We start from the raw sequence: 12,085 nt of genomic DNA on the forward strand, positions 1-12,085 counted from the left end.
GACGCGAAGCTTTACGTTGTCGGAGATCATTTGCGTTTTGACCACTCAATGCAATTTATTGAATCTTATATGGATTACTCCATGAATCTCAATAAAAGGACCGAGGTAGAGATTATAAATATCCCTACTTTTGCCAATGTAGTGACCAAACTCTTCAATTGAATGGCTTATTTTTTGTTTGACGACTCGTTCCGAACCGGAGCTAGGTGGCGATCTCCGCGGAGTGTGGAGGCCGTTCGAGACCGTCTCTAAGCATACTTACCTGGTGCCGGGATTACCGTGATCAGCTAGGCGGTGTCCCCAGGGAGAGGCGCGGGCATTGCACTGCGCTCGTGCTGACCCCTGCCACTACCCCAAACTGGGGCAGATGGGGCATGCAATTTTTGGTAGTGGGGGACTGCGTTCGCGCTATCCCCCTTCCATTATTAAATCCAAAGAAAGAAGATTGTGTCTTGCCCTAGCGGGCGAACGAGAGAGAAGAACTATTATATGAAAATGGACCCCAGTCCGGGTCCACCAAAAAGAGCGAGGCCTAATCTTCAGGCAGGCCCAGAAGTTTAAGGTGTTACAAGCAGTGCTTTCATAATATCTGGGGAGGAGTCCGCCAACCACTCCTCCAGTGTCGCAGGTCTTCGTGTAGTAGGTATTTGACTGAGGCTCCCGCGCATGGCTGCATGGGCACCCGGACAATCCCACAGAACGTGGGCGTTATCCGGGAAACCACTGTAGCAGGCGACTGCATGCTTAAGGTTACTTATTAACACAAACATCGGTTGGCAGATATGATATCGAACCGGGGAACAAAAGGGAGAAGAGCTAGTAGACACTCAAAAGCGGCGAGTTAAATTTTAATCGCCAACAAGCAGCAGCTAGCGCAGAGCAGGAAATCGGCGCAAAACACACACACACACACACACACACACACACACACACACACACACACACACACACACACACACACACACACACACACACAAAAAAAAAAAAACAGTAGACAGAAAACAGCAGCAAAATAGAGCGCGCAATAGTAAAAAAAAAAAGAATGTAGAAAGAAGATAAGAACAACACTTAACTGTGGAATAGGAGAATCATAAAGTCAATCGAAAAAAAAAAAATGCCCATGCACCCCTCTCCCTGTACAGATGGTAAAACGGCGAAGCTGAAATTTGCGGCCCCGGTATGAGTCACATGTAATTTCTTTCCCTCCTTCTGTGCAATGAATTCAGCTGTGCAATGAATTCGGACAATCCCACAGAACGTGGGCGTTATCCTGGAAACCACTGTAGCAGGCGACGGCATGCTTACGGTTACTTATTAACACAAACATCGGTTGGCAGATATGATATCGAACCGGGGAACAAAAGGGAGAAGAGCTAGTAGACACTCAAGAGCGGCGAGTTAAATTTTAATCACCAACAAGCGCTAGTGCAGAGCAGGAAATCGGCGCAAAAACAAAACAAAAAAAAAAAAAAACAGTAGACTGGTATTGCAGCAAAATAGAGCGCGCAATAGTAAAAAAAAAGAAAAAAAAAGATAGGGGAATCATAAAGTCAATCGAAAAAAAAAAATGCCCATGCACCCCCCTCCCTGTACAGATGGTAAAACGGCGAAGCTGAAATTTGCGGCCCCGGTATGAGTCACATGTGATTTCTTTCCCTCCTTCTGTGCTATGAATTCAGCTCCAACAACACGATCACAGAAAGAGAAGGATATTTAGAAGGCATGAAGCCGCTCGTCTTGTATTTATCTTCTTCCCTTTCTGTGGACATGTTTTTGTAGCTCAGATTCATTACGATTGACACGTGTACTTTCTCTACGGTTTCTCAGTATTTATCTTTCTTGGGTGACTACGTTTCACCATTCAACAAATGTTATCGCTCAGCGCAGGACGCGCCTGCATGTATCGGAAGTTTCTCGAACGTTATCGATGGTCCTATCCGCGGTCTGTTGTCATCGAACCTTGGTGTAATCTGATTGCATGTATGCGCGACGTGAATTGTGTGATACTTTCTGTAAGACGCGCGGGCATCGGCGATTACTCTGGAACCTTCGGTGAATCATTTTATAAAAGCCGACGCGCTTGACCCGCTGATCAGATTTTCGACGACCGCTGACTGTGTTAGCCGCTATCGTTGTTCTTTGAGTGTAGCCTATTTTTGTGGGCACAAGCTCGCCCAATAAAAAGCTAGTTTCGTCATTCACAGTACTGCTGCTGTTTTCTTTATCGTCACTTCTACGTGACACTATTCTACATGCTTGTTACGTACAAGTCTGATATCTAGTCAATCTTTCTCTGCGTGCCCAGGAATCGCGTACGTTGAGCACATGATTCGGCTTCATGTAAAGGAGTCATTTGTTCGGGATTTTTGTTACAAATACATTTAGATTTTTGCATCCTACTGGCTGTGATCCAAATCCACACTTTGTTGCGTATGCCTCTACTCTGGGCAAACTTATGACAATGAACATGCAATGCACTATATATATAAAGACTGTAATACATTGTAAATCCCTGGCTTCAAGCTTTTCCAGGGGCATAAGAACACAGTTAAAGCTTTTCATGAGGTGCACAAGTATATCACTTGGAAAACAGCTCCCTGGAAAAGTGAATTATGTATATATAGAAAAAACCGCATTTGCTTTATCTGTCAGAAAATCAATAAATTTAGGAGCCCATGGTAAATAAAACAAAAGGAAAATTCCTGCCTTAATCAAGCCCCTAAACCTAAACGACTTTTTAACGATATCTACAGTCAAAGGTAGGTTTCCTGTGAGCATGGTTTTTGCCACGTCCATCATTTGTGAGTTCTATAGCTGCAGAGCCGAACCACGATATCTCGGAGACGCAAAACGCCCCAGCATATCACAGATGACGAATTCTCTGTATACTTACAGAACATAATTTTGTGGTAGCAAATCTTCCTGACGAAATCGTGCTTTGTCGATGCGCTAAGCGATGTGAAATGTAAGGCCCGAAATGAACCGCAGCGTGATCTGATGAAAACTGACCGTGCGCTCACGAACTTGCGAATACTTGTGACAAAGCTTTCCATCCTCCAACGCTTCCGTCGACACGGACGGATGATATATCCTGTTGCCGAGTTTTCTCTGTAGCAGGAATGGTCCAATCGACTTCAATTCTTCATAGCTCGAATAAACCACCGTGGGATTTCGTACTGCTTCAACCCTTTTCATGCTTTTCAAGCCGTGCAGTGTGTAGCATAGCTGCGTCGAGATTTCGCTGTAGAAACGTGCTGTTCGCTCCAACCTGTCCTAAGGCATCTATCGGACGTTGTTGTCCAGTTTTTTAATGTAGCCGTGCGGTCCGGATCGCGACGTACTCAAACTACCTATTCTAGTACGCTGTACTCAAACGTCGCATCGCATGTTGCCGTAGTTACGACGGTGGGGTAAGTGGCACCGCCACCAGTCGACGACGCGAAGCGCTTTACGTCGGCGTAGATCATTTGTCTTTGACCACTCAATGTAATTTATTAAATCTTATGGGCACCGCATCATGAATCTCAATAAAAGGACCGATGGAGAGAATAAAAGTTTCAATACTTTTGCATTTTAATGACCAAACTGCTCAAGTAAAAGGCGTAATTTTTGTTCGACGACTCGTCCCGAACCGGAGCGATGTTGCGATCTCCGCGGAGTGTGGAGGCCGTCCGAGACCGTCCCTAAGCATACTTACCTGGTGCCGGGATTACCGTGATCAGCTAGGCGGTGTCCCCAGGGAGAGGCGCGGGCATTGCACTGCGCTCGTGCTGACCCCTGCCACTACCCCAAACTGGGGCAGATGGGGCATGCAATTTTTGGTAGTGGGGGACTGCGTTCGCGCTATCCCCCTTCCATTATTAAATCCAAAGAAAGAAGATTGTGTCTTGCCCTAGCGGGCGAACGAGAGAGAAGAACTATTATATGAAAATGGACCCCAGTCCGGGTCCACCAAAAAGAGCGAGGCCTAATCTTCAGGCAGGCCCAGAAGTTTAAGGTGTTACAAGCAGTGCTTTCATAATATCTGGGGAGGAGTCCGCCAACCACTCCTCCAGTGTCGCAGGTCTTCGTGTAGTAGGTATTTGACTGAGGCTCCCGCGCATGGCTGCATGGGCACCCGGACAATCCCACAGAACGTGGGCGTTATCCGGGAAACCACTGTAGCAGGCGACTGCATGCTTAAGGTTACTTATTAACACAAACATCGGTTGGCAGATATGATATCGAACCGGGGAACAAAAGGGAGAAGAGCTAGTAGACACTCAAAAGCGGCGAGTTAAATTTTAATCGCCAACAAGCAGCAGCTAGCGCAGAGCAGGAAATCGGCGCAAAACACACACACACACACACACACACACACACACACACACAAAAAACAGTAGACAGAAAACAGCAGCAAAATAGAGCGCGCAATAGTAAAAAAAAAAAGAATGTAGAAAGAAGATAAGAACAACACTTAACTGTGGAATAGGAGAATCATAAAGTCAATCGAAAAAAAAAAAATGCCCATGCACCCCTCTCCCTGTACAGATGGTAAAACGGCGAAGCTGAAATTTGCGGCCCCGGTATGAGTCACATGTAATTTCTTTCCCTCCTTCTGTGCAATGAATTCAGCTGTGCAATGAATTCGGACAATCCCACAGAACGTGGGCGTTATCCTGGAAACCACTGTAGCAGGCGACGGCATGCTTACGGTTACTTATTAACACAAACATCGGTTGGCAGATATGATATCGAACCGGGGAACAAAAGGGAGAAGAGCTAGTAGACACTCAAGAGCGGCGAGTTAAATTTTAATCACCAACAAGCGCTAGTGCAGAGCAGGAAATCGGCGCAAAAACAAAAAAAAAAAAAAAAAAAAACAGTAGACTGGTATTGCAGCAAAATAGAGCGCGCAATAGTAAAAAAAAAGAAAAAAAAAAGATAGGGGAATCATAAAGTCAATCGAAAAAAAAAATGCCCATGCACCCCCCTCCCTGTACAGATGGTAAAACGGCGAAGCTGAAATTTGCGGCCCCGGTATGAGTCACATGTGATTTCTTTCCCTCCTTCTGTGCTATGAATTCAGCTCCAACAACACGATCACAGAAAGAGAAGGATATTTAGAAGGCATGAAGCCGCTCGTCTTGTATTTATCTTCTTCCCTTTCTGTGGACATGTTTTTGTAGCTCAGATTCATTACGATTGACACGTGTACTTTCTCTACGGTTTCTCAGTATTTATCTTTCTTGGGTGACTACGTTTCACCATTCAACAAATGTTATCGCTCAGCGCAGGACGCGCCTGCATGTATCGGAAGTTTCTCGAACGTTATCGATGGTCCTATCCGCGGTCTGTTGTCATCGAACCTTGGTGTAATCTGATTGCATGTATGCGCGACGTGAATTGTGTGATACTTTCTGTAAGACGCGCGGGCATCGGCGATTACTCTGGAACCTTCGGTGAATCATTTTATAAAAGCCGACGCGCTTGACCCGCTGATCAGATTTTCGACGACCGCTGACTGTGTTAGCCGCTATCGTTGTTCTTTGAGTGTAGCCTATTTTTGTGGGCACAAGCTCGCCCAATAAAAAGCTAGTTTCGTCATTCACAGTACTGCTGCTGTTTTCTTTATCGTCACTTCTACGTGACACTATTCTACATGCTTGTTACGTACAAGTCTGATATCTAGTCAATCTTTCTCTGCGTGCCCAGGAATCGCGTACGTTGAGCACATGATTCGGCTTCATGTAAAGGAGTCATTTGTTCGGGATTTTTGTTACAAATACATTTAGATTTTTGCATCCTACTGGCTGTGATCCAAATCCACACTTTGTTGCGTATGCCTCTACTCTGGGCAAACTTATGACAATGAACATGCAATGCACTATATATATAAAGACTGTAATACATTGTAAATCCCTGGCTTCAAGCTTTTCCAGGGGCATAAGAACACAGTTAAAGCTTTTCATGAGGTGCACAAGTATATCACTTGGAAAACAGCTTCCTGGAAAAGTGAATTATGTATATATAGAAAAAACCGCATTTGCTTTATCTGTCAGAAAATCAATAAATTTAGGAGCCCATGGTAAATAAAACAAAAGGAAAATTCCTGCCTTAATCAAGCCCCTAAACCTAAACGACTTTTTAACGATATCTACAGTCAAAGGTAGGTTTCCTGTGAGCATGGTTTTTGCCACGTCCATCATTTGTGAGTTCTATAGCTGCAGAGCCGAACCACGATATCTCGGAGACGCAAAACGCCCCAGCATATCACAGATGACGAATTCTCTGTATACTTACAGAACATAATTTTGTGGTAGCAAATCTTCGTGACGAAATCGTGCTTTGTCGATGCGCTAAGCGATGTGAAATGTAAGGCCCGAAATGAACCGCAGCGTGATCTGATGAAAACTGACCGTGCGCTCACGAACTTGCGAATACTTGTGACAAAGCTTTCCATCCTCCAACGCTTCCGTCGACACGGACGGATGATATATCCTGTTGCCGAGTTTTCTCTGTAGCAGGAATGGTCCAATCGACTTCAATTCTTCATAGCTCGAATAAACCACCGTGGGATTTCGTACTGCTTCAACCCTTTTCATGCTTTTCAAGCCGTGCAGTGCGTAGCATAGCTGCGTCGAGATTTCGCTGTAGAAACGTGCTGTTCGCTCCAACCTGTCCTAAGGCATCTATCGGACGTTGTTGTCCAGTTTTTTAATGTAGCCGTGCGGTCCGGATCGCGACGTACTCAAACTACCTATTCTAGTACGCTGTACTCAAACGTCGCATCGCATGTTGCCGTAGTTACGACGGTGGGGTAAGTGGCACCGCCACCAGTCGACGACGCGAAGCGCTTTACGTCGGCGTAGATCATTTGTCTTTGACCACTCAATGCAATTTATTAAATCTTATGGGCACCGCATCATGAATCTCAATAAAAGGACCGATGGAGAGAATAAAAGTTTCAATACTTTTGCATTTTAATGACCAAACTGCTCAAGTAAAAGGCGTAATTTTTGTTCGACGACTCGTCCCGAACCGGAGCGATGTTGCGATCTCCGCGGAGTGTGGAGGCCGTCCGAGACCGTCCTAAGCATACTTACCTGGTGCCGGGATTACCGTGATCAGCTAGGCGGTGTCCCCAGGGAGAGGCGCGGGCATTGCACTGCGCTCGTGCTGACCCCTGCCACTACCCCAAACTGGGGCAGATGGGGCATGCAATTTTTGGTAGTGGGGGACTGCGTTCGCGCTATCCCCCTTCAAAGAAATTCAAAGAAAGAAACATTTCACAGAGTTCTTTCACTAGAAGCTGTGACCTTGGTGGGGCTGCTGTAGTGTATATTGCTATTGGCCTCGTGCGCTACACTACCGATGGCGGCGCGGCGGACGGCGCGCCCGTGACGTCGGAGGGGGGGGGGGGGGGGGTACTCGCCTTTGTCGTCTGCTACGCTGCGGCTAGGATAGCTTCATTTTCATGATTGCTCGCGCTCTGACTGCGTGCTCGCGTAGCGCAGAGCTGTCCCATTACCATCTGTATTTTTTCCTAGTGTTAGTTTTCACATTCCCAGCACTATGAGGACAACGAACCCTGTATGTTAAATGTATCTTCCATATAACCGTCCGATGTGATCGCAAAGTGGTTCTGACGTTGCGCTGCTTAGCTCAAGGTCGCTGATTCGACCTCTTCCGTGGCGGCCGCATGTAAATGGGGCCGATTTGCAAACGCGCTCGTTTGTGCTTAGATTTGGGTGCTCGGCTAAAAAACTCCAGGTGGTCAAAATTAATTCCTCGCCACACACTACGTGCCTGACAATCGTATGGTGTTTTTGGCGCGTAAAATATCAGAATTTATTTTTTACATATATTTTTATGTTTTATATGACCCCATCTCTCGCGGGCAGGGACACGATCTCGTGACTCAGTCATAAAACATCGCGCCGAGCCAGTAAATTAGAGTCTACGCAGCTTTGGAAATGAAGCACGATCGTAGGACTCATGCGCAAAATTTTGCGTTGACAAAGCGGCATTGTAGTTGAACGCGAATTTCACATTTTGCTTGTAATTCCAGTAACTTGGGGTGCCAAATGTAAAACATTTTCTGGCAACATAAGTCTTGTTATTTTACTGAGAAGCGGTTTACCTTGAACATTAGTGGGGCACCGCGTACTATCGTTCCCAATTGCCAAGCATGCTTTGCACTATTGCGAATAAATCTCATTACCACTTTCTAGTGCAGAAAAAAATGTTTGTTCAGGTTAGCATAATACTATTTCCGTTCAACGCACTTTCCGACTACCGTAAGCCACTCGGAGAACATTATTTTATCGGCGTAATAATAAAAATATAGTGTTAAATAATTCAGGAACGCTTGTAAACATTTCGCCTTTATGCGTGTGTCTGCCTACACCCCTCGCCCCTCCATTTTCTTTGTATGTTTAGAGCTCCAGCAAATTATTCGGTATAGTTCCCAGCAAACCTAAACTTATCAATTTTCTTGTTTTTAGGTATGACCCGCTTACAGAGCAAAATATATTGGAAACGGTGATCTAAGAAAAGGCTGTCGCCTGTCATTGATTATCATCGCTAGACGAATCTAACCCGGAGAATGTGCACGCTACCCACGGTAGGAACAAGGAAAGAAAGGGTTACGCTGGGCCGACTAACATGCAGGGGCGAGGTGTATCACGGTGGGAGTAGTTCATTTTAATTAAAATTATGCGAAGGTCAGTACTGCAGCACGAGACTACGTAATTTTGTTTTGCTCACTAAATTTAACCGCCTTTGTATCAGACGTTCCAGACCACCTTTTGCTGCAATGCCGCTGAAGCAGTGCATGCATTAACGTACCGCACTTACCACCTAGTGTCTTGAAAATGGCATCAAACTTCTTTCATGATATACTTAACGCGTTGGGCAGCAACAAAATCGGAATGTGTGCGGCAAACGGAATAGGCGACCGAACACGAAGCATGCGCTGGACAGACGAACACGCTATTACAGCGCAGGCACCGTAGCTGAAGGCCAAATCCCGCAGTTCGTTGTCAAGAAGGGCCGACAAATCTTTGCGAGTGCGCCCTGAAAACGGAACAGCAATGACGAGAAGTCAATGCCGTACACGCACGTATACACACTGACGACTAGCAGACGACGCCAGGAGCAATCCACGCTGAGCGTGCTGACGACTACTCGGCTCGATTTCGCAGTTAATAGTGTCCCGGAACATTCCGTACACACTGGTCGAAAAACCTGCAGCCTCGCTTTTCAAAAACTCGAGCAGTGCACGACGGCCGACAGCTTCAAGCTGCTGCCTTCACGTAGCGAGCGAGCGCGCGGCGCGGCAGCGGAGTCCCTCCATTGACGTCACACGCGAGAGGGCGCCACTCATAGATCTCGGGGCGAATAGTGAATTTATATATTGTCATTATTGATTAAAGTAAGGGTCTTCGTCATGTTCGTCAAACAGCAAGGATACCGGTGTCTTGTTTTTGCCCGGCGCGATGGCCAAGTAGTGCGTTTTCTGCGCCAAGTCCGCGCCATCGTCATAGACTAGCGTATGAGCCACAGCATTCATGGCCGCGGCGCACTGCACGGCAGCGTCAGGATCCTGTGAGATCTCTCCCGCTCCTGCTCTCGGCGACTCGTACCCACATATCCAACGCGGGTATGAGTCACACTTACCTTCCTTCTTTTTTTCTCTGTCTCTTCTTTGTTTCCTTCTTACTTTCTTGTCCCTGGCTCATACCCGCATATCTAATGCGGGTATGCGCCACAATATGCGGGTATGAGCCACACGTGATTTTATTATCGTTAATCGTGACGTAACTGACGAGAATGTGATGCTATTGATGTCATGACCTATCAGTCGTGTTAGTCATACATTTTGACACCTGCCCTAAGACACAACTGGCGGGAAACCGCCACGCACATCGAGCCGAAATGCTGATGACGATAGTTTTTTTTCTACACGCGGACACGATCCTGGGGGAACTAGCCCGTATCAGCTTCGCTGTAAATGGTGTTCACTCTAGCGTGCGATTGCATACTTTTCTTTAATATGCCGATAACCGAGGACTTGCTAGAATCTTCGAGAGTGAGCGCAAACGAATCGGTTTGTAAATATGATATGGAACGTGGGAGCAAGACGGAGAAGAGCTGAAAAGAAGCACCAACGTTGTGCAGTCACTCGGAAACAGCGAGTTAAGTTTTAATGATCAACAGCAGCTAGCACAAAGCAGGAAATGAAAAAAAAAAAAAACACCAACACCAACAGAAGCTTGTATTGCAGCAGAATAGAGCAGGTAATAGTAAAAAAAAAAGTCGCAGTTTCGCCCGAAAGGCGGAAGCATCGATTGCGATAGCAAATTAGACAGCTATACGAAGTAAGGATAGTAGTTTTATCGGCCATATAAAGTTGTAAATATTCGCTTACTAACTACATAAACAAGCACAGTGTCACGCGCGCACAGGGTAAACATGAACACATCTCGCTCGAATGACTGCGGGAACTCGTCAAAACGCTGGAGCGACAAATCGCGCCTGCGACAGCGAGCGAACTGGCCTTCGCGCTGGCTCTCGCTTCAGCGCGAACGTCGAAAGCGCAGCGCATGCGAAGCTACCGGCACTTGGCGAATGCCCTTCGGCCGATCGCAGATAGCTTTGAAGATGAGGCCGCCGCGGGCGCACACTTCAGCCGCGTCGCAGATCGTTTTCAAGATAGCTCCGTGAGCAGCAGCCGCGTAAGCAGAACGCCCCCCCCCCTCCCCCCCCCTCCCTTCTCTGTCGCTTCCTCGCGCGTGAACGAAGAGTGTGCACCTTCACTCGCATACACAACGCACGGCGCGCGGCGACGATTTTATAATCGTTGAACTTTATACGGAACATCACGACGACGGCAACGGTGACGGCATAAATGCGCTTGGAGTATCCATATAATTGCTATCGCAATAAAATAAAATAGTATTCCGGTGAAAAGAAGATAAAAAGACAACACGTAACTGGTGGAATATTGAAATCAGAAAGGCAATCGAAAAAGCCTGTGCAAAGCATCCGGAATCCGGATAGCACAGACATGAGAAAAAGGCACAACAGAGAAAATCGATTTAAAAAATGGGGCTTATATAGCGACAGAAGTGGGAAGTCCGGAACCTGATCTAGCGGAAAATTAAAGCCAAAAATCGCTAGCTTTTAGGAGTAGGTGGGACAACCTAAAGTACTCGAAAAAGTTTTCTGAAATGACGCGAAATATCTAGGGGAAAAAATAAAATTGTACAGGCTTGTCGAGGACCAGGGGAATCGCTTGGAAGGGGAATATGCAATGAAATGCATTGCCGGAAACATAGCTGAGTCATTTGAGAGTAGTGAAAGTAGAGGCCTGGAGTGGTCGACCACAAATCCACAAACCTCAAAATTGCCCGACTGGTCGCTCGAGCCACTTTGCGTGCATTCGTGGGCATCTTTCACGCTCGGAAAAACACTTTTATGTGGCACGTATTGAGCAACAGACAGCTACGTCGGGAGTCTGTTGCTCAACAATTTTCTCACAGACACTTTTAATCTAAATGTAATATTTGAGAAGTTGATTAGTTAAGACTAGTTATGTAATTAGGCGGAATGCAAAAATAACCTGAGTATCTCCAATCGACTGTAAACAACGTTACTTTGGCTCTGTCCAGCTACGTGGCATTTGCGTTCGAATTCGGTTACATTCGTCAAAGGCAATGTGAAGGTTGGTTTGGAATAGGCACAATCTCTGTATGTGTCTCGTTTTTTTTTATGCGCAGACCGGACGATGCGGTGACGTTTAAGCACGCGAAAAGTGAGAATGGCGTCGAGGTTCTTCAAGACACCATTGAAATCACCAACAGCAGCAGCCGAACGGTCCACTTTCGGGTGAGAAGCTGTGCGCGAAGTTTTTTTTTTTTCCTTTCTTTCTCTTTTTCGATTGCCAGGAGTAAACGTCAAGAGTAACGACACCTACGGAGCACGCAGGTTGCGAACTCCGGTTTCGTTAGGACGATACATGCTTGGCTTACTTGACGTTTTAGTTAATGAGTAAAAGAAGCACAATTATATCTTGCGGAACTCGGGATATACGTGAAGTTGT

The 12,085-nt window shown here is 46.3% G+C and overlaps 1 protein-coding gene and 3 non-coding genes across 4 annotated transcripts in view; all 4 read left to right on the plus strand.

Annotated features, from left to right (window-relative positions):
* The first annotated feature begins 254 nt into the window (after nucleotides 1–254).
* On the plus strand, nucleotides 255–418 carry LOC119454734 (U1 spliceosomal RNA). Its single transcript, XR_005192662.1, has one exon. It is a non-coding gene; the product is annotated as a U1 spliceosomal RNA (small nuclear RNA).
* A 3,271-nt stretch (nucleotides 419–3,689) lies between these two features.
* On the plus strand, nucleotides 3,690–3,853 carry LOC119454660 (U1 spliceosomal RNA). Its single transcript, XR_005192604.1, has one exon. It is a non-coding gene; the product is annotated as a U1 spliceosomal RNA (small nuclear RNA).
* A 3,224-nt stretch (nucleotides 3,854–7,077) lies between these two features.
* Nucleotides 7,078–7,241, plus strand: LOC119454672 (U1 spliceosomal RNA). Its single transcript, XR_005192610.1, has one exon. It is a non-coding gene; the product is annotated as a U1 spliceosomal RNA (small nuclear RNA).
* Nucleotides 7,242–10,480: 3,239 nt separating this feature from the next.
* LOC119454050 (uncharacterized) overlaps nucleotides 10,481–12,085 on the plus strand; it is an 87,671-nt gene continuing 86,066 nt past the window's right edge. The window contains exon 1 of the mRNA XM_049667891.1: nucleotides 10,481–11,871. Within this exon, the coding sequence (XP_049523848.1) occupies nucleotides 11,755–11,871 (117 nt within the window). The 5' untranslated portion in view covers nucleotides 10,481–11,754. The remainder of the gene's footprint in view (nucleotides 11,872–12,085) is intronic.

This window comes from Dermacentor silvarum, chromosome 5 (genome assembly GCF_013339745.2).
Source record: "Dermacentor silvarum isolate Dsil-2018 chromosome 5, BIME_Dsil_1.4, whole genome shotgun sequence".
Taxonomy (NCBI): Eukaryota; Metazoa; Arthropoda; class Arachnida; order Ixodida; family Ixodidae; genus Dermacentor; species Dermacentor silvarum.